The sequence below is a fragment of the Suricata suricatta genome, chromosome 9 (genome assembly GCF_006229205.1).
Source record: "Suricata suricatta isolate VVHF042 chromosome 9, meerkat_22Aug2017_6uvM2_HiC, whole genome shotgun sequence".
Classification (NCBI taxonomy): Eukaryota; Metazoa; Chordata; class Mammalia; order Carnivora; family Herpestidae; genus Suricata; species Suricata suricatta.
In genome coordinates, this window is record NC_043708.1 from 12,858,776 (window position 1) to 12,884,670 (window position 25,895).

General features: G+C 47.0%; 1 protein-coding gene across 1 annotated transcript in view; it reads right to left on the minus strand.

The window, feature by feature from the left end:
- Positions 1-25,846, minus strand: part of KCNK13 (potassium two pore domain channel subfamily K member 13) — a 104,180-nt gene extending 78,334 nt beyond the window's left edge. The window contains exon 1 of the mRNA XM_029950770.1: positions 25,513-25,846. Within this exon, the coding sequence (XP_029806630.1) occupies positions 25,513-25,846 (334 nt within the window). The remainder of the gene's footprint in view (positions 1-25,512) is intronic.
- Positions 25,847-25,895: the final 49 nt, after the last annotated feature.

Sequence of the window (25,895 nt, forward strand, 5' to 3'; positions counted from 1 at the left end):
TACACGAAGGGAAAGGAAAGAGGTCAAACATAGTGACGAATGGCAGGTGACACTCAGCCTAAGTGGGTGGGACCAGGGGGCTCCCTGATGAATGTATCCATAGCTCATGTTCAGGGACAAGCTGGCGTATAGGGATAGTTACCTGGCCTAGCTAGATTTCCCAATTTTCCAGAACACAGAAATCAAGTTTTACTAGAAATCTAATTTTAGGGGTGCCTGTGTGGCCCAGTCAGGTAAGTGTCTGACTTAAGCTCAGGTCATGATCTTGTGGTTCGTGAGTTGAGCCTGGCATTGGGCTCTCCGCTGTCAGCACAGAGCCCGCTTGGGATCCTCTGCCTCCCCCCTCTCCGCCCCTCCCCTGCTCATGTGCATACATTCGTTCCCTCCCTCCCTCTAAAAAAAAAAATAAACATCAAAAAAAGAAATCTAATTTTAAAACAAATTAGACAACAAATTCACATTTCTCAAACACCATAACCTGGAATTGGCTTAGAGGCTCCCGAGAGTCAGTTATGCCCATCTGTTCCCCACTCTAGCCTTCGCTGACTTTACGTTCATAGCTTGAAACCAGCCATGAGGGGAATATTTACACCATAGAAATTGGTGAATGCTACAAATCAGGGCTTTGTTTGTTTCAAGCTGATTGTTACTACATTAACCAGCACATTACCATCTGTGGGTCAAATTGACCACATTGGGTTCAGCCAAAGTTGCAACTCTAATTCAAATATTAAACAAGTAGTAGTGTGAATCTCCCTGGGGAAGTATTACATATTCTGAGGCCAGTATCTACAACAAAGGGTATGTGTACGTCTGCAGCCATAAAGGAAGTGTGGCTAAGAGTCAGAGGCACATCCTGACTAGCTGAGAACACAGAGATAAAGACACAGGGAGGCATGTGGACCAAGTCCACCACCCTACAAAAAGAGCACTCTAAAAATAGGACACGTCTCAGTGCTTGCTTCTTCCCCACTTCTCTGAGGCTGAGTGGTAATTTGTCCTCCTAACGATGGCCCTCAAGACATTGCAACTTCCTGAGAGGTTTTCTGAATCATCGGGAAAAGCAGAGACTGCGTAACAACGGAGCGACAAGAGCGTCCAAGTCCATGTTCAACAACTACAAGTGGATTAACGCCTTCACTCACCGCGGAGGAAGCAGGGACGGGGGCAGCTGCAGGTTCCCCTTTTCCCCGCATTCAAAGTCAGCCTGGTCCTCAATTCCTGTCTTCTGTTACATGGAGCCTTTGGCGGTCTGTGGAAGTCTATCTTCTCAGAATGATTTTAAATGTTTTTTTAAATTTATTTAAACACGAGAACGAGAGAGAAAATGAAAGAGAGAGAGAGAGCGAGCGAGCACATGCATGAGTGAGGGAAGGGCAGAGAGAGAAGGGGAGAGAGAGAATCCTAAGCAGTCTCTGCACCGTCAGTGCAGAGCCCAACTCGGGGCTTGAACTCTCGAACCATGAGATCATGAAATCAAGAGGCAACACTTAACTGACTGAGCCACCCAGGGACTCCTCAGAATGAGTTTTTAAATGAATGAAATACAGTGCATAGAATTAAAAAAGCAACCATGTTAAAACACAGTGATTAAACTATGAAACATGCATGTGATACAGCACGTGTATTTCTTTATTAGGTCATTAAACAAAGCCCATGGTTTGGAGGTAGCGGTGAAGGGACCATGGGGGCATCTGCTGCACTGTAAAGTAGCAGGAATACATCTGATTTCTACCGGAGACAAGGCTACACGGTTCCTTCCTATGAGCCCTGTGTTGTTGTCTGCATTCCTTTCTGAAGGAGACCCTAGAGGCTGCTTGGTTAGAGGTGAGTAAACATAAAGACGGAATTACCTCCCCATCCAAATTTACAGACTCTCTCACTTCTACCCATGGTCCCAGGTTAAGAACCCCCGTAGTCAGGTTGGGTTCCATAAATTTCGACTGGACTAAATTGAATTTTATGTTTGATATGGGATGGGTGCCGGGTGTCATTCTAAGGGGCTAAGAAGGGACAGAAGACATTGTTGGAACATCCAGATATCTTCCTTACTACACACAGCCTGACAATGCAGCTTCTTCAAAACGACAGCCTGCGGAAAATATTCAGCAGTAGCATCAAATTCAAATCTATCAGTGACAAAAATAAGTACAGAATGAGGGCCATGGGTTTTTATATCAGTTTCCACTAGAATTCAATCTCGAATGAACAACTTCTCCAAAATTTAAATCATGGCTCGACAAAGTCCAAGTCAAAGTTCCACCATTTTCCAACTTTGTGTCTTTACGCAAGCTATTTAACCCTCTGTGCTTCAGTTTTCTCATCCAAAGGAGGAGGAAAATGATAGTGCAGCCTCACAGGATGAAGGATTATGTATCTAGAGTGCTTAGTATAGTACCAAGGGACAGGAAGAGTACACGCTAGTTCTGAGAACAACAAGATTCTTGCAGATTGGTTAAGAGAATATGTCAATTTAAAGACTGTCCAACATCCAGATGGCCAACAGGCACATGAAATGATGCTCAGTGTCACTCAGCATCAGGGAAATACAAATCAAAAGCACACTGAGATACCACCTCACACCGGTCAGAGTTGCTAAAATAAACAAATCAAGAGACTATAGATGCTGCCAAGGATGTGGAGAAACAGGCACCCTCCTACACTGTTAGTGGTAATGTAAACTGGTGCAGCTGCTCTGGAAAACAGTGTGGAGGTTCCTCAAAAAACTATGGATAGAACTCCCCTACGACCCAGCAATAGCATTGCTAGGGATCTACCCAAGGGATACAGAAGTGCTGATGCATAGGGGCACATGTACCCCAATGTTCATAGCAGCACTTTCTACAATAGCCAAATCATGGAAAGAGCCTAAATGTCCATCAACTGATGAATGGATCAAGAAGATGTGGTATATATACACAATGGAGTATTAGATGGCAATGAGAAAGAATGAAATCTGGCCATTTGTAGCAAAGTGGATGGAACTCAAGGGAGTCATGCTAAGCGAAATAAGTCAGGCAGAGAAGGACAGATACCATATGTTTGCATTCATAAGTCTAACAGGAGAGACCTGGCAGGGGACCATGGGGAGAGGAAGGGGGAAAGAGAGCAGGGGAGAGTGAGGGACAGAGATCATGAGAGACTACTGAATACTGAAGACGAACCACGGACTGAAGGGGGAGGGGCTGGGAGGGAGGAGGTGATGGTCATGGTGGGTTACTTGTGGGGAGAAGCACTGGGTGTTATATGGAAAGCAATTTGATAATAAACTATTAAAAAAACCATAATAAATAAATAAATAAAGATTCTCAAAAATCTGGCAGTCTCTATACATATTTAAAATTAAAAATATGCTTTATAGAGCTGTCATACTAGCAAATAATTAGGAGTAAACGACATGTCCTGCAGTAGGAGAGACAGTGCATATATCCAGAGACACTGCAGAAAAATGCATAAGAACCATAAGCGAACACTTCTCAACACCTTCTATTGGCCAACATTATCCTGATGCCAAAATAAGATGGTCTCACAAGGAAGGAAAAAAAAATTAGGTGACTGTCTTCTTTGTATACAGAACATCAAAACACTTGCAAACCAAATACAGTGACATATGAAAAGGACCCAATATGATTTATCCCCAGAATCCATGGCTGGTTTAGTACCTAAAAATGTACTCATTCAATATGAAATATCAGTAAAAGAGCTAAAAATCACATGAGCACTTCAGGTGCAGAAAAAGAATGTGACAAAAATCCAACACCCCTTTGTGATAAAAGCATTCAACAAACTAGGAAGAAAAGGGAACTTCCTCAGCCCCATAAAGGCCATCTGCCAACAAACAAACCAGAACTAACTTCAGACGTGATGGGGAAAGACGGAAGCATCTCCCCTAAGATAGGGTCCAAGGCCAGATGCCCACTCTCCTCACTACTTCTATGCAACACTGTACTGGAGTATGAGATAAAAGAAAGAAAAGGTATCCAGACTGGAAAGGGAGAATGAAAACTATTATTCATAAATGACAGGATCTTGTTTATAGAAAATCCTAAGGGACCCTCTAAAAACTATTAGAACTAATCCATGAGTGTAGCAAGGTCACAGGATACAAGATCCACCTACAAAAGTCAATTGTATCCTATACACTTGCAATGAACAACCCCAAATAAAGTCTCATTTACCATAGTGCTAAATACTTAGGAATCAGTTTAACATAAGAAGTGAAAAACTTACACCTCGAAAATTATAAAACATTGTTGAAAGAGAATCAAATGATCTCATGTTCCTGGATCAGAACACCTGATATTTTTAAGATGTCAATATCTCCCCAACTGATCTACAGATTTAGCGCAAAGCTTCTTTGCAGAAACAGACAAAATGAGAAGATAATCCACAGAGAGGGGGGGAAATATCTGCAAATCATCTATCTGATAGAGGATCTGAATCTAGAATATACAAAGAACACTTATACCTCAATAATAAAAAGACAACCCAATTAAAAATGGGCAAAGGATCTGACATTTCTTTCAAGAAAGTATACAAATGGCCAACAAACACATGAAGGGTGTTCAACATCTGTCAATGGAGAAATGCAAATCAAAACCATAGAAGATACCACTTCATATCCATTAGAATGCATATAATAAAAGAAACAATGACAAAATGATCTTAAAATTCACATGGACCTTCAAGGGGTTCATAACAGCCAAAACAATCTTGAGAAAACAGAACTACACTGAAGGACTCACACTTCCTGATTTCAAAATTTGCTACAGAGAAAGCTACTGTAATCCAGACACCGTGATCCTGGCATAAGGACAGACATGGAGATCAATGGAATAGAACTGAGAATTCAGAAATCAACCCTCTGGTTTATGGTCAACTGCTTTTTGACAAGCGGGCCAAAACGATTCAAGGGTGGGGGTCGGAAGAATCGTTTTTCAACCAGTGGTGCTGTAAAGGGATATCCATGTGCAAAAAGAATTAAGTTGGACCCACAGCCTCACACAAAAATTAACTCAGAGTGGAATAACACCTAATTTTAAGAGCAAAACTACAAAACTCTGAGAAGCAAACATGGGTACACATCTTGGTGGTGTGGATTAGGCAGCGGGTTCTTGGTTAAAACCTGGAAAACATCAGCGACAGAAGGAAAAACAGATAAACTGGGCTTCATGAAAATTCACAAACTTTTGTGCTTTGAAAGATGCCATGAGAGGGGCACCTGGGTAGTTCGGTCGGTTAAGCCTCCGAACCAATGATAAAAAAAAGTGTTGGTGGGGATGCAGGGAAGAGAAAACTCAGACATTTTGGGCGGGAATATAAAATGGTACGGCCACTGCGGAACACAGTTTGGCAGTTCATCTACACATTACAACAGAGTCACTAGGGCCGCCTGGGTGTCAGTGGTTGACTCTTGATTTTGGCTCAGGTCATGGTCCCAGGGTTGTGGGACTGAGCCCTATATTGGGCTCTGAGCCGAGTATGGAACCTGCTTAAGATTCTCTCTCTCTCTTCCCCTCTGCCCTACTCACACACACCTTCTCTCTCTCTCTCTCAAAAAAAAAAAAAGTCTCTAAATGATCTAGCAATTCCAAACATAAGCAATACCCAAAATAAATGAAAACCTATGTCCACGCAGAACCCTGGACACTTATTCATCATTGTAAATCATTATTCACAATAGCTAAAAAATGAAGACAACCCCAAATGCCTCACTAACTGACAAGTAAAATGTGGTATATACATCCATATAATGGAATATGATTTGGCAGTAAGAAGGAGTGAAGTATTGATACATATTACGTGAATGATTTGAAAATATTAAGTGAAAAGAGCCAGGCATCAAAGACCACATTTTATTCTTCCGTTTTTCAGAAATGTTCAGAATTGGCAAATCTATAGAGATGGAGGTAGACTAATGGTTTCCAGGAGCTTGGGGGAGGGGTGGCTGCTAAAGGGTGTGGGCTTTCTTTTGGGGGATGATGAAATGCCCTAAAATTTATTGTGATGATAGTTTGAAACTCTGTGAAATACTAAAAAATCACTGAATTGTTCGCTTTAAATAGGTGAATTTTGGGGCGTCTGGGTGGCTCAGTCAGTTAAGAGTCTGACTCTTGATTTCGGCTCAAGTCATGATCTGACGATTTGTGGGAGGGGGCCCCCACATCTGGCTCTGCGCCGACAGCCTGGAGCCTGCTTGGGATTCTCTCTCTCCCTCTCTCAGACCCTCCCCGCGCCCCTCAGGCTCTCTCTCTCAAAATAAATAAATACACTTAAAAAAATAAATACATGAATTTTACAGTATGTAAATTTCAGCTCAGATTTGTTATAGAAAAAACAAAACCAAACACCAAAAAACCCCAGTACATATAAAAAAGCAATGGTTACCCATGGAGAGTAAGAGAGTAAAGGGAGCTTTGACTTTTCACTTTAAATACTTTGGAATAATGTGCAAATTTATTTAAATATGCATGTGTTACTTTAGGGATTGTTAAGAATGGAAAAAACATTTATAAAAAAGAAAAAGAAAAAAAGCCACTTTGCCGTTAATAATGTCATCAAGGGTGGGGTGTGGGCGTGCGGGTGAGAGGTGCAAAGGGGCAGACGTGCCCACACACACACACACACACACACACACACACACACACACACCCTTTCAAAATTTTGTCTTTGGCCTGAAGCTCCTCTATTAATGGAAAGCCTCACGGACTTCCACTTTCTGGAACTCAGGTCCGGAGCGCTCCTCTCTGTGGTCTCAACACCCTTCGCCCAGCCCACGCCCTGCAAGGCTAGAGGAGATTAAAAAAAAAAACAAAAAAACCCCACAGAGGCTCTTCCCCTTTTTTTTTTTTTTTTTTTTTTTTTACATTTAGTTATTTTTGAGAGACAGAGTGCAAGCCGAGGAGGGGCAGAGAGAGAAGGAGACACAGAATCCAAAGCAGGCTCCAGGCTCTGAGCCCGACGTGGGGCTTGAACCCGTGAGATCAAGACCTGAGCAGAAGTGGGAAGCTTAACCAACTGAGCCACCCAGGCACCCCGAGGCTCTTCCTCTTAAACATTCTAGGCCCTCTTGTTCCTTTTATGGCAGTGGTTAAATTTTGACCCCAAGGGGCAGCATTTGGCAGTGGCTGGAGGGGGCTTGGGGGCCCCACAGGCAGAGGCCAGGGAGGCTGCTAAATATCTTATAATGCACAGGACAGGCCCCCAGCAAAAGATCATCAGGCCCAAAACGTCAGTGACAAGGTGGAGAAGTGCTGTTCCCCGGGTCACTGAGAGTTTTAAGGAACTGGGTGAAGGCAGAACAAAGAATTGCCTCTGGCCCAGAGAAATGCAGAACAGGCCCTCTTAGGGGCAGGAATGGGGGCGGGGGAAGGGCTAAGGCCAGGGAGCCCCGGGCTGGCATGCAAAGAAGACAGAGACACAGAAGAGAAGTTCTTACACTTGCTGTAGTTGAAAGGATGCTGCTGAAACATCAAAGGGGAGTTTGACCACAGGAGTATGAACGCCCTGCTGCCCCACCGCCCCCCTTCCCAACTCCTGACACAAGGAATTTTATTTTTGACCTCAGAATCTCTAGTCCTAACCTCTTTCCTGAGTCCAGGCTCTTCCCCTGCTCCCACAGCAACTGGTTACCGAACGCCTCCCCTCCAGGGTCCTAAAGGCTCCCTGAGATCCGCCCTTGCAAAGCTCAACCCAGGGTCCCTTCCACGGTCCCCACTCTGGAATCCCATTTCTGCCCCACACTGGTCCCTCCCTGTCCACCGAGAATCTTGGGACTCTGGGAAGTGTTCCCTTTTTTACTTTCAACTGCCTGCCACCAGACACCCCCCGCTTATTCTGGCCCACACCAGAGGTGGGGGTGTGACCCTGACCTCAGTTCTTGCCAAGAGTTTGTCACGCAAACATGACCCACGCAGGGCCCCTGCAGAGCTCTGTTCAGGGGCTCTGGAAAGACGGGGTCTTCTCTCTGAGCTCCTGGAAGCCAAAGACCATGTTAATCTGCTGGTGGTGCCAACTGCCAACTTCGCTGCTCTGAAGGCCTGAGCCTGACCCTCAGGAGAATGATGAGGAGCCAAGACCGAGAGAGACAGACACCTGGTGACATCATTTAAACCCGCAGATCCAGCCTGACATGTCAGTTAACGAATCATCAACAAATTATCTTTTCATTTTCATTAACTATGTTTTCTTTTGTCAGAGAATTAACTTTAACGACAGCCTCAGTTTAACAAGAAATAAAAAATTAATTATTCCTTTTCATCTGCATTATTTTTTTTTCCTTTGGAGACTTAACATTATTTACTTTAATGTTTATTCATATTTGAGAGACTGAGAGTGAGCAGGGGAGGGGCAGAGAGAGAGAGGGAGACACAGAATCTGAAGCTGTCAGCACAGAGCAGATGCAGGGCTCGAACCCACACACCACGAGATCATGACCTGAGTCGAAGTCAGATGCTTAACTGCCTGAGCCACCCAGACCCCCCCTGGAGACTGACATGATTAACAAGCTCAGTTAAGAAGAGAAGGAAGCGGGGACGGAAAGAGGGGTGGAGAAGGAAGGCCAGCGGGCCGGCCCATGCTAGAGCAGGGCATCTGCTGGCCCTGAAGGTTCCAGGCCAACTCTGCAGCTGGTTCTGCTCCCCCCCTGCCTGGGTAGCTCCCCTGCATCCCGCCCTCCCCAAACTCTACCCCATTCCCTTGGTTCTGCATCCAGGTCTGTATCCAGGCTGCCCCCAGGAAACCCCCCACCTGCCCTGGGTCAGCCTCCTTGTGTTTCCTCTCTCCCCGTCTGGCCTGTGGACCCTGTGGGCGTGAGCCTGGGGGCTCCTCACTGCTCTCCCTGCCTCCCCGCTCTTCTTCCAGGGATCCTCCACAAACCTCTGCCAGATTAATCTTCTGATTATGCAATCGCTCCCCAGTGTCCAACAGCGGGCAGGCCCCACTGCGCGGCATTCCTACCCTACGGCCTGACACTCAAGGCTCCTGGTGCCTCACTCACTGATTCCACTCCTGTGGCAATTACGGCTCGGCGCCTCTGGCATTCCTCCTCTCGTTATTCCTTAGTCATCATTATCTGCCGGATTACTAACTGGAATGATGATTTTGTTTCCCAGCCACTTTTGCAGACAAAGTTCTGGACGTAAGGGATGGATTATCTGGGATTTCTGGGAATATCCCGGGAGTGGACACTGGTGTTTGTGCCCCACGCAGGTACCCCTGAACCCCTTGACCAGCTCAGTGTGCCCATCCCCTGACTGTGGCAGGCTTTGCTGCAACCAGCTTATACCTGTGACTGCGGACGGCCACGTGCCCGGCAGTTTCAGGGCATATTATGTTCCAGAGATCCATTAAATAACCTCCTACCTGGCTTCTTCTCTTTCCACATCCTTACTTCCCTTACTCGCCCACTAGTCTCTTCAGAGAGCACTACCTTGGCAAGTCACTTCCACCTAAATCCTTAACCAGAGTCTGCTTATCAGGGAAAGTGACCTAAGACAGCTCTTTGTCTCTTCCTCTCCTTTCCTTCATCCAACTACCTGGGGTGTAAATGTGATGGACGGAGCTCCAGCAGCCACAGTGAGCCCCGAGGACAAGGGCAGCACCCTAGGGTTAGCGGAGAAGGGGCCTGACCCCCTGTTGACTTTGTACAGCCCCCAGGCCAGCCCTGAATGCCTACATGCCATGCAGACCTCCTTCCTGCATTGAGTAAAACTTCCTGTTCTTTACCACTGGTTTTCGTGTCTTGCAACCTGAAGCTAAACAGAATTCCTAACTGATAAACTCCCTTACCTTCCAGCTGTGTACACTCGGGAAATGCTGGCTCTCTCGCGCTCTCGCTCTCGCTCGCTCTCTCTCTCTCTCTCTCTCTCTCTCTCTCTGTCTCTCTCGTAGCCTTATATTCCCTAATTCAAAGGAGAGCTGAGAGAATGAACAGGTCATCGCCTCTCCCCAAAGAGCCCTAAGACCACATCTTCTCCAGGAAATTTGTCTTTTATTTGAAGAAACAGTGACGGTGGTTGCTTCCAGGGATCAATCCCCCGATCTCAGTGTTCACCCATCATTCCATGACACGCAGCGCAGCATATCCCTGTGTGGTCGAAGCAGGCCTTGAACACATTTCTTTTCACAGTATTAGGTCACAGGCTGTTCAATAAGAAAAACTAAGTCTAAAAATACAGCAAGCCAAGAACCGGTATAGCATGTGCCTCTCTAACGCATACCAGAAATGTAACATCTGGAGCAGAAAATATCCACAGCCAAAATGAACAAAACAGGCCGTAGTGAGGACAATGCTAAGTGTAGCATAAATTCAGTTTTGAAGTCCCAAAGAAAGGTTTCAGGATTCCACTGGGACCAGAGGTGGCTTACAGGAACTATCCAGGGTCACGAAGAAAACAAGGACCCCACCGATGAGTAACACCGGACGAAGAAAACCTGCTTTGGGAGAACAGAGAGAAGAGAGCTATAAATCACCCAAAGGCAAGAGCCAGAAAAACAAAAATAAAAAATTGGGACATGAAACTATCAACAGCCTGGGCGCAGTGGGCAGCCAGGCAAAGGCAGCCTCTTAGATGCGAGAAGGTATTTGCAAGTCACGGATCTGGTAAGGGATTAACATCCAAAATATATCAAGAGTGCATACAACTCAATAGCAAACAAACAAACAAACAATCTGATTTAAAAATGGGCAGAGGAACTGAATGGGCATTTTCCCAAAGATGGATGTACACACGGCCAACGGGTCCATGAACAGGTGCTCACATCACTGGCCACGGGGAAAATGCCAACTGAAACCACAAGATATCACTCATACCTGCCAGAAGGGCTAGTTTTGAAAAGACAAGAAAGAACAGGGCTGGCGAGGACATGGACGAAGGGGAACGCTTGTGCACTGTCGGTGGGAATGTGAATCCACACGGGCACAACAGAAAACGACTAGAGTAATGGAGGTTCTCAAACAATTATAAAACCTTGCCCTCCCTTTCTGTTTGGAAGCAGAAGCAAGGCTTAAGAATATGCAGTGGTGTGCAGTACACGCTCATCCGAAGCCTGAAAGGTCCAGAGGCAGGAGAAGAAAGAATTGACTGGAAACAAGGAGGAAGAGATCAGAAAGAGGCGCGCTAAAGATCACTAAGGAGAAAAAGATGACGGTGGCAGTGTGCTCCCAGCTGTCAGATGCTGTGACTCAAGGCAGGTTCCCAGGCGGGGAAAAAATGTAAAAAGTGCTTCCAGAGAACAAGATGCCGCAACAGGGGACCTGGGAGACAAGGCGGTTGGATGGAACGGAGCTGAACTCGAGAAGGCAAGACTCAGTATCATTCAGAGAAAAGGGTCTGAATTTTATTTAGAACATGAAAAATAATGGCAGAAACTGTTTTTAACCCTAGAAAGTTTAGATAAGATTTCATTCTGATCACACTTAAAAATGACAAAAAGAGGGGTACCTGGGTGGCTGAGTCACTTAAGCATCCGACTTCAGCTCAGATCATGATCTCGTGGTTTATGGGTTCAAGCCCCGTGTCAAGCCCCTGAGCTGTCCGCACAGAGCCTGGAGCCTGCTTCGGATTCTGTGTCTCCCTCTCTCTGCCCCTCCCCTACTTGGGCTCTGTCTCTCAAAAATAAGTAAACATTAAAAAAAATTTTTTAAATAAATAAAAGAGAATGGCACAGTCAATTAAGTGACCAACCTCAGCTCAGGTCATGAGCTCAACGCTTGTGAGGTTGAGCCCCTGCATCAGGTTCCACGCTGACAATGTAGAGCATGCTTGGGATCCTCTCTCCCTCTCTCTCTGTCCCTTCTGCACGTGGTGTCTCTGTCTCTCTCAAAATAAATAAATAAGCCTGAACAGGAGAGAGCAGAAAAATGAGAGAAAAAAGAACAACGAAAAGATAATTATATAGGAGACCAAAGACTAAACGTGCCAAATTCCCCTGCAAAAAGAAAACTTTAAAACTGGTTTAAAAAGAATACAGAACACATTAAGTAGTTTACTTAAAAACATATTAAAAATTACCACTAAAGTGATGGTCTAAAAGTCAGCAAATATCTGCTAACATAATACAGGAATTTAATCATATCTATGTATGAAAATAGACATTAGCATGTAAAGCATTGAGAGCTAAACAAAGGTATTATTAATAACAAAAGTTATGTGAGGGGCAACATCAATAATTCGTAATTTATATATTCGAAATATGTATGCCCCGAAACTAGGCTTGGAGGGTGTTCGTGAATGATGTTCCCTCCCTCTTGCTCCAAAATTCTATAACCTAAGAGCAAAGCCGACTGAAACATATACAGATACCAGGATACAAAGAAACACTCAAAACAGAAAAGAGAATTCTGGAAAATGCACATTCTCAAATCATTATGTGATAATTTTAGAAATAAATCAAATCATAATTATATAGTCAACCACAGAAAACCATTTGAAAAGCAATCTTTCTGAACAACATTTGAGATGAGTTAGAGCTAAACCAAGAATGGAGAAGAATATTTATCTGAACCACAGAGAGAATCTGACTTGATGAAAAACCATAGAAAAAACTGCCAGTCAAAATGAGCATATTTGGCTATATAAAAATCTTCTCTGCATGCCAAAAATTTAATAGTCTATAAAAAGACAGCAGAACAAGATAAATATGTGGGGCATATATAAACGTACAAAAAAGATGCAAACTTGAGGGGTCCCCTTGGATCTCAGGATAGCTCTTAAGATACCACAGAGAATCCCGTGGGCTACTTGGAACGCGGCATGAAAACCACCACGGCCTGAAATGTAAGATCAACGCCTCGTGTTCCTCCTCAGATGCTTAACACGAGGGAAGACCCAAGACACAAGGGAGCTTATTGTGAATTGGCCAAGAGCTCAGAGGCAGAGTCAGGACGGGACTCCAGGATCAAATACAGAAGAACTGGAGAGGAGAGCCCTGGGGGCAGGCACACTCACGGCATGTCTGTTACCAAGGCGATGGGAACAAGGCTGCAAGTCCAGAGAACCGTGAACTGCACCGGGAGGTATAAATCTCCCTTACGTGGACTCCTGGAAGGCAGGCTGAGCATTACCCAAACCTTTTACCCACGGAACCGCAGATACTCCCTGGGGATTCTGCTAGCCAGGCCATTTCTGTCTTCCTACATTATCCTAAGTCACCTAAGGACCATCACAACTAGAAAAAATGAGGCCACAGGACCTTTCGCCGGCAACTCTTCCCACAACAAGGACCCAGAAGAAAGGAATGGCAAAAGAGTAGTGGTTCAGAGTGTAAGCTTTGAAGGGATCCCTCCGGCCCCTTCTGGCTGGGCGACTTCAGACGCTGGAAGCCCTTGGGACCTCAGCATTGTGGCCGATCACAGGAGAGTGTTAATGGCGCTCACCCTCAGGGGGCTGTTATAAGAAATAAACATATATAAAGACCTGTGCCTGGCGCTGGGGTGGCTCAGTCGGTTAAGCACGTCACTTGGCTCAGGTCATGATCTCGTGGTTCATGGGTTCCAGCCCTGCTTCGGGCTCTGTGCTGACAGCTCAGAGCCTGGAGCCTGCTTGGGATTCTGTGTCTCCCTCTCTCTGCCCCTCCCCTGCCCCTGCTCAGTCTCTGTCTCAAAAATAAACATTAAAAAAAAAAAAAAAAAAGACGTGTGCTGTGTTTAACCTATGGCAAGCACTCAATACATTTCACAAATTTTATGATACACAAAACTTAAAAAACCCATACATCACCCCAAATCCACCAATTTCAGGATAGTTAAATAAACTATTGTACATCAATCGGAACATATGAAAATCTTGAGAACGTGTATAAGAAATAATGTAAAAGGAAAGAAAGAAATGGAATAGTACGTACTTCTAGATACAACCCTTCAGCGTAGGCATGAGGATCATGGGAGTTAAGAGAACGTAACTGTCCCAGGTCCTATTAGAAATTAGAGTGAGAATTCCCAGTGAGAATCCAAATGCCTTTGAGAACACAGCCCCGCCCCCCTCATGTCCCACACCCCAAGTTACACTCGTTTTCATTCATGGCCTGGGCCCTGGGTCCACTGACCACAGGGTTTCCCTATAAGGAGAGGTGACCAATAGAAGAGACATGGGGGGGGGCGGTGGCAATCGGAGAATGGGGACAACAGAATCTGAGGACTTGGGCTTCTATACGTGCAGTGGGGTGCTAACGGTGCGACACTTAAGCAAAGTGATATGATTGAGCAATTCAGATACACTGAACTGAAGGAGGTAGACGACTGGAAGGTAAAAGGAGGGCCACTTCGTGATGGAGATGCCTCCTTGACCAGGCGCGGTTCCCCACTGCGCTCAGTGAACCGCGTGCGTCTGGGTCTGAACGCGGTAATGTCCTCCTGGACAAGCTAAGAATGTCCCCACGTAGAAAGGCACTACGGGAGGTGGCCGCAGTCTTGCCCCGCTCTTCTCTCCATCCACCTAAGGGACAGGATGCTGCTCACTGGGCCAGCCCCCAGGCCATTCTTCCCTGGGGAGAGACCAGGTAACCTGCCAAATGAGAAAAAGCTACAACGGGTTGCAGAGGTGAAGTCACCAAGAACAGAGAGAGGTTGGGGTGGGGTGCAATGGGGGGCAGGCAGGCTGAGAGAATCTGAGCTAAGAGGCTCCAAAGAGGCCACAGGACTCCTTTGACCAATAGGAGACTAGGAGAGAAGAGAAAGAACATTCCTCAGTTATAAATGGGAGGCTCTAAGATTCTTTGGAGAGGGGCGCCTGGGAGGCTGGGTCGGTTGAATGTCTGACCGTGGCTCAGGTCATGATCCCACAGTTCAGGAGTTCAAGCCCCACATCGGGCTGTCAGTGCAGAGCCCACTTCATATCCTCTGTCCCCTTCTCTCTCTGCCCCTCCCCAACTTGTGCGTGTGTGTGCGCCTCTCTCTCCCCCTCTCCCCCCTCTCAAAAATAAACTTTTTAAAAAGATTCTTTTGAGATATGCAAACAAAAACTGACTTTACTTTTTCATTACTTTGGGCTAACAGACCACACTTCTTTGAGTGGCACACCGCCCACAGGGCCCCAAGGGGCGCAAGAATTTCTTGGGTTACATTCATGCCAAATCTGCCTCTTTGTGGAGAAAGGTATGGAGGGTGGCGGGGAGAGAACAGGATGGAATTTAGGACACGAGAAAGAGAAGGCACCATGTTTCATAATAGAATTCAATGGAACCAGCCGAGATTAGTATGGACATGGGCCAGCTTGCGCGGGGACCAGGGAACCGAGAGTTCCTGGGACAGAACCCTCATCTCCAGAGCCTTAAGTCTTCCGAGAGGGACACAAATAACTGAACAGGCCCAGCATTCACAGGAGGGACAGGGTAAGCTTCTTCATGAAGTTTAAGAAGCTAGCTCCGGAGAGATGGTCTTCTCATCTGGGGTGAATGTGTAAGGATGAACCTAACAGATTCCATGACAGAGGTCCCCCTCTAAACTAGAAGGTCTAAGGTTCAGTTTCTCCGGAACTATTAGGCAGTTACACATTTCCCAAGGCAGGAGAGACTACTTTGCAATATCCAATCAGGAAAGGCCAGCTACCTCTCCCCACATTCCTAAGGGTGAGGCCTGCAGATGGAAACTTCAGATAGGACCCTGTTACCTAACGTTAAAGTTAACCCAATAGACACCAAACAAGACCCTCAACTCGCACTGTAATTGGTTAATTTCAAAGATACCCTAAATATTGCGATTGGGTCCCGCCAAAAGTAACGAACGCTCTGAACAATGTGTACGGTTAGAGCTACTGCCAATGCTGTTATACAATGATGATTGGATGTCACAATTTCTTGTAAGTCCCCCTTCCTAAACCCCATAAAGACCCTACGCAGCCCTTGTTCGGGGCTCTCAGCACAGATCCACTGTGTTGGTGAAGGCTGTGAGACCGAACTTAGGCCCGGCGAGCCTAAGCCGTAATAATAAATGCCCTTTGCTTTTACATGCGTGACTCGGTCTCCCTGGCAGTTTCTGGCTTTGAGGTGATATTGAAATCTTGGGCATTACAAATGCAAATGCCTAAGCCACGCCCCCTGCCGCCTCCCGTGACATTGCGCCATCGCGCCTTACACACGCAGCGTCAAAATGCACCTTCATTGCTCACATGGGACAACACAGTAAAGTGCTTGAGAAGCTACTGCTACGGCATGGGATGCGGAGCCCCTGGGAAAATACTGACCGGAAACTAGCCCTCTTGTAAGAAAGATCTGGATGGAAAGATGTCTTCTAAGCACAAACACAGTGGAAGACACCGCAAGGAAAAGACTGAAATATAAAACTGCACAGAAATCAAAAACGTTTCTAAATCTAATAAATGCTGAACAGAAAACAAAAGTGGATGGCAAGTATGGCACGACCACCACAAAGGGCCCAAAGCCTTAAAAATCTAAAGCACACGTGTACGCTGATTAACACAATACCCTCCCCCCCTCCCCCAAGCAAAACAGGGGAAGGATCAGCCGTTACGTCAGGGAAGATGAGCTGTAGGTGTTTTTATTTATTTAATTTTTTTTATTTTTTTTTGAGAGACAGAGAGAGACAGTGTGAACAGGGGAGGGTCAGAGAGAGAGGGAGACACAGAATCTGAAGGAGGCTCTAGGCTCTGAGCTAGCTGTCAGCCCAGAGCCTGACGCGGGGCTCAAACCCACAAACTGTGAGATCATGACCTGAGCCAAAGCTGACAGTCAACTGATTGAGCCACCCAGGTGCCCCTGTAGGTGTTTTTAATAAGTATTTAAAATTAATCAACTTTAGTATAAATAAAGAAATTCTAATTATGAGACTCATTCTTACCAAATTACAATATGTTCATGTTATATGGAAAAAAATGGTTTTATGGAAAATAATCAGAAACAAAATATGATCTGTTTCTATAACTAAGATGTACCTTTCCCCCAAGATATTAATTTTTTACTGTTTTTGTTTTGTTTTTTGAAAGTTTATTTTGAAAGAGAGACAAAGAGCTAGTGGGGGAGGGGCAAAGAAAGGGAGAGACAGAATCCCAAGCAGGGTCTGCGCTATCAGTGCAGAGAGATCAAGACTCAGATGCTTGGCTGACTGAGTCACCCAGGTGCCCCTTTGTTTTGTTTTTGAGAGACAGAGCACACACAAGTGAGCAGGGGAAGGACAGAGGGATGGAGGGGGAGGGGGAAAGAAGGGAGGAGGGAGGGGAAAGGACAGAGAGAGAGAGGGAGAGAAAGAATCCTCATCAGGCTCTATGCTCGGCACAGAGCCTGACATGGGGCTCACTCCACAGCCCTGGGATCATGACCTGAGCTGAAATCAAGAGTCAGACACTTAACCAACAGAGCCACCCAGGTGCCCTTCCCCAACATTTTAGTATTTAGTTATTTTTAAGGGGGGGAGGGGCAGAGGAGGGGGGACAGAGGATCCAAAGCCGGTTCTGAGCTGACAGCAGAGGGCTTCACGCTGGGCTCAATCTCACCAACTGTGAGATCATAACGTGAGCTGAAGTCAGACGCTTAGCCGACTGAGCCACTCAGGTGCCCAGTATTTTAATATCTTAGACACGGGGGTGATCTCACAATGGTAAACATGTCAGAACTTAATTGGCAGCACTTTCTTAATGGTACATGAAAGAATGAAGCATTTCAGATTCAATAGAACAGCACCTTAGGTACAATTACAGTCTGATGCACCAATATTAACCGTGATTCTTGTTGGAGAGTGGAATTATGGGTGATTTCTACTTTTTTTTTAATACTTTCCCTTATATTTCCAGTCTTCTCAAATGAATATGTATTTCTTTTAACATCAGTCAATAGACAAAGCAAAGTCTGGTTCTAATCCTGACTTTGCTAGTTTGCAGCTGTGCAGTTTTGAGTAAGGGAACTATGCTCTTTGTCCTCAGTTTCCTTCTCTGAAAAATGGAGTAATAAGTTCTCTGCATACTTCCTAAGATTTGTGCACAAAGCTTTGTAAAATACCAAGTGCCTAGTCAGTGTGTGACTTAAATCTTGACACGTGTTATCCATTAATGTATTCATGAGATTTTTTTTTAACATTTATTTATTTTTGAGAGAGAGAGACATGCAGAGTGCGAGCAGGGGAGGGTCAGAGAGAGAGGGAGACACAGAATCCGAAGCAGGCTCCAGGCTCTGAGGTAGCTATCAGCACAGAGCCCGACGCGGGGCTCGAACCCGTGAGTGGTGAGACCATGACCTGAGCCGAAGTCGGACACTTAACCGCCAGAGCCACCTGGGCGCCCCAAGATGTTTGTATTCTCTCCCAATGCCTGTTCATGATGTCAGTTTATAGCTTTATATTCCCAATATTTTGTTTCAACCTGATATAATTTGATTTCAAAAGCTCTTTCTTCAACTCTGTTCCCGTGTAGGGAAGAAACAGATTCCGGGAACAATACTCAGTTCGGCACCACAGCTTTGCACACTGACCAGACCAAATCACACAGCTGTCAGGCCAGCTCCTGAGCCCCACGAGCCTTGTGGGGTACTGTGCTAATCACCAGCCCCGGCCTGGGCCACAAAAGGGTGCCAGCCTAATTATTTAACTACAATGAATACAACTGGGGTTGCAAATCTGGAAATCTACCTCGAGGGCTACACCACAGGGGAGGGGCGGGGCACGTCTCTGCCCGAGCCTCTCAGATGGGCACAAGCCATTCTCTGCTTCTTAGCCCAAGCCCAGCACATCCCTGCATCCGGCCAGGCCCGCGCCTCATGTCCTTAACTACGAGCGGTGAGCAGGGCCGCCGAGACCAGCGCTGGGCACATCTCACGTGGTCTCCGCCACAGCTCGGCCGCCAGCGAGCCTATGGTCTAGCGCACAGGGGGCCTTTACCTACTCGGCAGCCTCCCCGAACCACAGCCTCCCAGACTTCAGAGCGCTCACGCTTTCACGTGCCTCTGACTCACCCGGCTGTTTGGGTAAAGAACAGATTCTGACTAGGTCGCTCTGGGGCCGGTCTGAGAGCCCGGGTTTCTAACAAGGGCCAAGGTGATGCTGATGCCACTGGTGTCCATTGACTGCCCTCTGAACAGCAAGGACCCCCGGAGGAAAGTGTCCGTCTGCAGCCCCATGCCCGATCCCATCAAAAGTGCCTCAAGTGTGCTGCCTGCACTGCCTTACATCAGAGGCATCTGGGGAAGGTTCTTAAAATGCAGACCCTCTGCAAGAGGAGTTCTGCAAGAGAAGCCCAGAGGCCTATAGATATAAAAAAAATTTTTAACATTTATTTATTCTTGAGAGAGAGAGACAGTGTGAGCAGGGGAGGGGCAGAGAGAGAGGGAGACACAGAATCGAAGAGGCTCCAGGCTCTGGGCTGTCAGCACAGAGCCTGACACGGGGCTTGAACCCACGAACTGTGAGATCATGACCTGAGCTGAAGTCGGACGCTTAACCGACTGAGCCACCCAGGTGCCCCCAAACCCCTTATATTGTAACAAGCACCAAAGGAGCTTCTGTAGACACCAAAGCGTGGGAAGGGCCAGGAGAGAATTCTGAGCGTCCTTACCGGACCACACCCCTGGGAGCCGTGCGCCTGCTCCGCGTGACTTCTGAGTTTGGCAGAAGGGCTTTCACTGAACCGCACTTTGCGCCGAGGGGCTCTGTGCCACGCGGGAGCACACGGCTCTCTTTCGTATTTACAGGCTGGCTGCTGTGGGGAGGCTGCCTCATCCTATTACCTACTCCCATACGTGACAATCTGTAGGACACATTTTATTCACGTCTGAAAAAAAGTTGGGTGATTTCCAAACAGCCAGCCTGGCTAAGAGGGACCATTTAATGGTTGTGGTTGTCTCTAGTTTGACAACTGGAAGCTCAGTGCCAAATGTGGGGCTCAGTTTTGACAATTACGCAGGTCCTTTTGACATAAACCTCTGTGTGCTAACAATGCGTGGCTTCGCTGTACCATCCCACTTGCGTTTCTGGTCTCCCCAATGCCTTAAATCCGTGACTAGCCATTGCTAGTGCGCGGTACATATGGATGTGAGCTGTTTGTCAATATCGACTCGTATCCACTCCTGGACTCAGCGGAGTCGTGTGGTTCCCCAAGTCCTTGAAGTTGGGTGTGGCCCTGTGACTTGATGTGGTCCATGAAATGTGTGTGGAGGGGACTTGTGTCACTCCTAGGTGGTGGCCACTGAATTGCGGGTACTCCACACTTCAGCCCTCCCCTCCCCTCCCTGGGCAGTCCTGGAAGCATGAGCTGATGAAGAGGAGACACAACACGGGGCCACAAAGGACCACTCTGGGGAGTCACCCCATCCCACGGAGCCCAGTGAGAGTAAGAAGAAAACTCTCGATGTGTTAAGTTACTGAGATTTGGGGATAACCTAAAACGTAAGCCTAGCCCAGCCATATCCTATGCAAATGACTGCAAGTCCTTTTTAGAGAGAAGCTGAGTTATAAATACACAGCAAATACAGAAATAAACTCCTAACAAAAGCCTATTTGAGAGAAAAGATATTTAGAGAAGATTGTGTTCAGGATAAACTGTCACCCTACTTCTCTGAGTCAGTCTTGTTTCAACGTGGTCACCTGTATCTTTCAGAATCAACATCCCTGAGTTGTGTTTTAATATTCTGCTTTTTAATTTTTTTTATTAGATTTATTTATTTTTGAGAGAGAGGGTGAGCAGGGGAGGGGCAGAGAGAGAGAGAGACACACACAGAATCAGAAGCAGGCTCCAGGCTCTGAGCTGTCACCACAGAGCCCGATGTGGGGCTTCAACTCAGGAGCTGTGAGATCATGACCTGAGATGAAGTCAGACATTCAACAGACTGAGCCATACAGGCACACCCCTATTCTGCTCTTCTTAATTTTTGTGGTGAAGCATACATAACCATACATACATAACATTACCATTTTGACCATTCATTTAAGTGTATAATCCAATGGCATTAAATACATTCACTCTGTTGTTTAGCCATCACCACTATCCACACCCACAACTTTTTATGATTCTCAAAAGAAAGGCCCTATGTATAAAACAACCCTTCTCTTCTTGCCCCAGCCTCTGGTAACTTCTGTTCTACCTTCCATTCCTAGGGAATTTCCTTACTCTAGGCAACTCATGTGAGTGAAATTACAGAATACTGTCCTGTGTCCGACGTATTTCACTAAGTATAATGTTCTCAAGATCCATCCGTGTCGTAGCATACATCAAAATTCCATTCCTTTTCGTGGCTGACTAGCATTCCATTGTCTGTACCTACCACATTGTGTTTATCCATTCATCTGCTGACAAACACTTGGGCTGTTTCCACCCTTTGGCTGTAATGAATAATGCTGCTAAAGAAACATGGGTGCAAGTAGCTGAGTATCCGCTTTCTGTTCTTCTGAACATGTGCCCTAGGAGTGGAACTGCTTGGTCATAAGGTAGTTCTATGTTCAGCCTTTTGGGAAACTGCCAAAGTGCTGTTCACGCTGCTCTTTGAAATCAAAGGTCTCAGGCAAGTGGCGCATGAAATCCTCAACTGCATTTTCAGGAAAATGGTGCCTGTAGGTGAACATCACCCACTAGCCTGTGCAATGCTTCCTACATAAAATCCCAAGAGGAGACATTTTTTGACGATTAGGTATTGGGATAAAGGCGGATGCTTCCTTTTTGCTGATAAGAATTCTGGTACGGGTCCTGACTCCCCCCCCCCCTCCATGGAGCTCAAACTTGAACATCATTGTTGATGCCCCGACCACCCCTCTTGGGATCCCCTTTACCATTTCTGGGCACTCAGGCCTGACTCCAAATGGGTAGTGCCTGTACCTTTGTCTGAAGACTGCCTTGGGCTGTCCATGAAAAAAAAAATCACGCCAAAATTACCGTTTTCCCCATTATCTGCAAGTTTGCCTTATACCACTTGACTTTTATGAACGACCTACGTTAGTACCTACCATCATCGCTAACTGGAAGGAACTGGAGGATTTTTGCTTTTAGGCAGTGGTGATTGCTTCATCTTTTCACACCATTTCGGTAAACAAAACGGGTCAGGAAAACACTCCGCTTTGGGACAGTGGGGGAGATCTGAACCTGGGGGTTACTCTTGTGCTTCCCCTGCTCTCCAAGCCACTGTGAACCTATTCCCGACAGGTGTGGGTGTAAAACACCCCAGCACCCTTACCTAAGACCGTTCTGGGCCACAAGCTTCACGTTATTTCAAGCTTTCTTCTTGGGATTAAGTGCCAGTTGCCAACTGTGGTTCCGACCCTAACAGCAGACCCCATGGTGACTTACTTTCCTCTCTGGGTCACTTCCTCCTTCACCTGCCTGTGTCCCCTGCACCTGCCAATCCTCTCAAATTCTAGGTTCAGTGTCGGCTTCTGTAAGGAACCTAAACAAAGACAAAGCGCCTCTCTAGCAACTTCCTAGACCCATTTGCTCTCCATATTTCTGTTCTTTGCCCTGGTTCTGAAGCTTTTTATTTATATTTTTAAAATTCTTTCACTGTATGCTTTCTTGCTATTACTTCAAAGGCTCTGCAGAATAAAGCATGGTGGAACTATTTTAGACAAAACCCCACATCGTGCAATGTTACACTTAAAATACAAGAGAAATGATTTACTGAATATGATCCCAATGAAAAAAAAATACCTATGTACCTATGTGTATGCATCGGAAGAAAGAATAGCAAGAAACGCACCAAAATGTAACGATGTCACTGTTGATGGTTTCACTTTTTCTGTCTTTATACTTTATGTTACAAAGAACATGAAGCTTCCTTGTCTGTAAAATGAGGATGCTCATACCTACTTCACGGAGTTGTGTAGATTGCAGTTAAGTGTAAGTGTAATGCAGTAATCAGCTGTGTCGCACACTTACATAAAAATCACAGTATGCGCCTAATACGTACCTAATGAAGGGTAACAGGTGCCGTAATTACAACAGCAATTAATGAAACAATTTAAAAGGAAATATTGAGAAAGTAAAATTAAGCCCGTACTTTGTGCCTTGTAAAGATCATTCGCTTACATGAGCTTGATCACCCTTCAGAACCCAGCAAGAGGACCGGGCTTAGGGAGAGGGAGTGGGCAGACGGGACTAGTATTTACTCAATGGCCAACATGTGCCAATGCCAACGTGGCCACTTGGTAGCTGTCTCAGGTGAAAAGGATGCGGCTCAGCATGGTTAAGAAACTTGCAGGGGCGCCTGGGGGGCTCAGTCGGTTAAGTGTCCGACTTCAGCTCAGGTCATGATCTCAGGTTTATGGGTTCGAGCCCCACATCAGGCTCTGTGCTGACAGCTCAGAGCCTGGAGCCTGCTTCAGATTCTGTGTCTCCCTCTCTTTCTGCCCCTCCTCTGATCATGCTTGTCTTTCAAAAATAAATAAACATTAAAAACATTAAAAAGAGGGGCACCTGGGTGGCTCAGTTGGTTAAGCATCCAGCTTTGGCTCAGGTCATGATCTCACGATTCATGTGCTGACAGCTAGCTCAGAGCCTGGAGCCTGCTTCAGATTCTATGTCTCCCTTTCTCTCTGACTCTCCCCTGCTCATGCTGTCTCTGTCTCTCAAAAATAAATTTTAAAACAATTAAAAGAAAAAAACATTAAAAAGAAAAGAAACTTGCCCAAGCTACAGAGGCAGGACCCACAGCTCCAACTCCAGACTCCTAATCCAGTTTTCCTTCTGCTCCAATAGGCTGCGTTGTGACCCTGCACCTCAGACGCCTGTGTTTGTATTTGTCCACCTGTCCGTGACATTCTCAGTTCTGAAGGCACCAACATTCACCAGTCTATGCACACAAGTTGCTCCTTGCTATCTCCACGTCCACGGGGAGGACCAAGGGGTGGCTTGTGGTGTGTGGGGTGCATTTAGCTCCCCAATCTCTCCAAGCTCTCCCAGACCACCCCAAATTAGTCTGAATAAAAACATCATACTAGCTGTGCAGACACAGAGTCAAGGTCCGCTCCAGAAAAACACTTCTCAGTCAGGTTGTTTGCCCCAAGTCCTCTCTAGCAGAAATTCTGGAACTATCTTCAGAGACAAAGGAGTCAACACAATGGAGGATTTAGGGAATTCTGCGAAGAGAGCCCAGCAGAGACTGTGGGCTGGGACAGAGGGTCATGATGGCTCTCAGTCTCTCTCTATCCCCTTCAGGAGCTCATGTTCTAGTCATCATAGAGAATGCTACCAGAGTTTTCTTGCTACCCCGGAATGGTGGTGTCGTCACAGCCCGCTGCCGGGCAGGGGCCTGGTGTGGGGGTTGTGAGCGGGACAGTGCAGCACAAAGTGCTCCAGATAGAGCCCGTGTGTCCCTAATGCTGCCAATCCTCCCCCGCCCTGCCTCCTGCTCACCAGTTGAACCCCTGGGCTTCTAGAAGAACCTTGGGAAATCTTTCTGGAGCTGTGGCTGATCTCTCTTACACTTTGTGCTCCTGCTCCTGGCAGAATGTAGACCTAAGGCAACCATGCGTGGGAGCCTCAATCAAGTTTGCCTTGTCACCCTGCCTCACTGACAAGCTCCCCTCCCCAGCACAGGGGCTGGAGCACTCGATGCACCCTGTGCACCCTGCTCCTGGGCTCTGGGCACTGGTAGCCACCAGCTTTCTAGGCCATTTTTCAAAGCCCCGATCCCCTACGGCTCCCTCCTTTCCTCAGAATTTCTACAGCATCTTCCCCAACGCCCTTCTCATTCGATTATGCTTCAAATGTGAAGTCTTCAGAGGTGCAGTACAAAGACTCCCAACGTTTTCCTCCCGCTGAGAATAAAGGTATAACCGATCATAGTCAAGTCACACTCTTGCTCAAAATCTCGAAATGGCTCCCAACTGCCTCTAGATAAGTTCTAGCTCTTTAGTTTGGCAGTAAAGGTCGCTCTTCGTGCCCTTAGCCAGGAGACCTTCCTAGCCTTCCTTACACTTCTCCATACAGATCAGGAAGCTCGTGGGGCACCCCCGAACGCAATTCTCTTCTCCTGTAGAGTGCAAAGCACTTTGGTCCCCAAACCATACCTAACACTAACTGGTTCGACGCAAAAGTCACCCCGCCCCCTTTCTTCCTGATAGGAAAGAGTTACCGTCCTTATCAGCACTTTTGCCTCCCCGCTTCCAATCTGGTATTCAGCCCGATTTTTCTCTCTGTAAGTCTGAAGTCGTGGACAATCTTTTTAATCTCATGCCTCCCCCCATAACCACTGCCTCGCGCAGAGCACTAAGGCAATAAAGGCCACTGGGTCCCTGTTCCGATTTGCAAGCCTTCTCCCTAAAGTTACATGAACTCAAGCTCTGCCTCCTTCTAGACTGAAAATCCTCCCCAGCAACTGAAGAATCATTCGAATCCGCCTGCGAACCGTGCTAACGAGCAGGCCCTGACTCAGGAGGTCCGGGGAGGGGCTGAGACCGCGTTTCTAACCATCTCCCAGGTGACGCGCGCGCAGGGGCTCCGGGGAGCAGGTTTAGAAAAGCGGGGAGGCAATCCCACCTGTTGATCGGGCGACAAACGGCTCACATCTGCGCGGCCCGGCTGAGCGCGGAGGCGGAAGAAACCAAGACCGAGAGCCGACGGCCGCCCCCCAGCGACGCCCCCTTACCTATGGTGGACACGACGGTGCCCACGAAGTAGAAGGCGCCGGTGAAGTCCCAGCGCGGCCGGGCGCTGTCCACGCGGATGCCGGCCTCGGTGGCCTCCTCGTAGTGGCGGAGGAAGCCGCGCAGCTCGTCGCGGCTCAGGTTGTGGCGGCGGCTGAAGTTGGCCAGGCGCTCCTCCCAGCGCTGCTTGGCCTGGCGCTCGTGCGCCAGCTCCAGCGCCGAGAAGACGGCGGCGCCGCCCAGCAGGTAGAGCACGATGAGCGCGGCGAGCAGCAGGAAGCGCGCGTTGTCCTCGTTCAGGTGGCCCGGGCCGCAGCCGCAACCCCGGCCGGCCATGGCCGGGCCCCCGGGGGCAGCCCCGCGCCGCCGGCCGACTCTCGCCCGG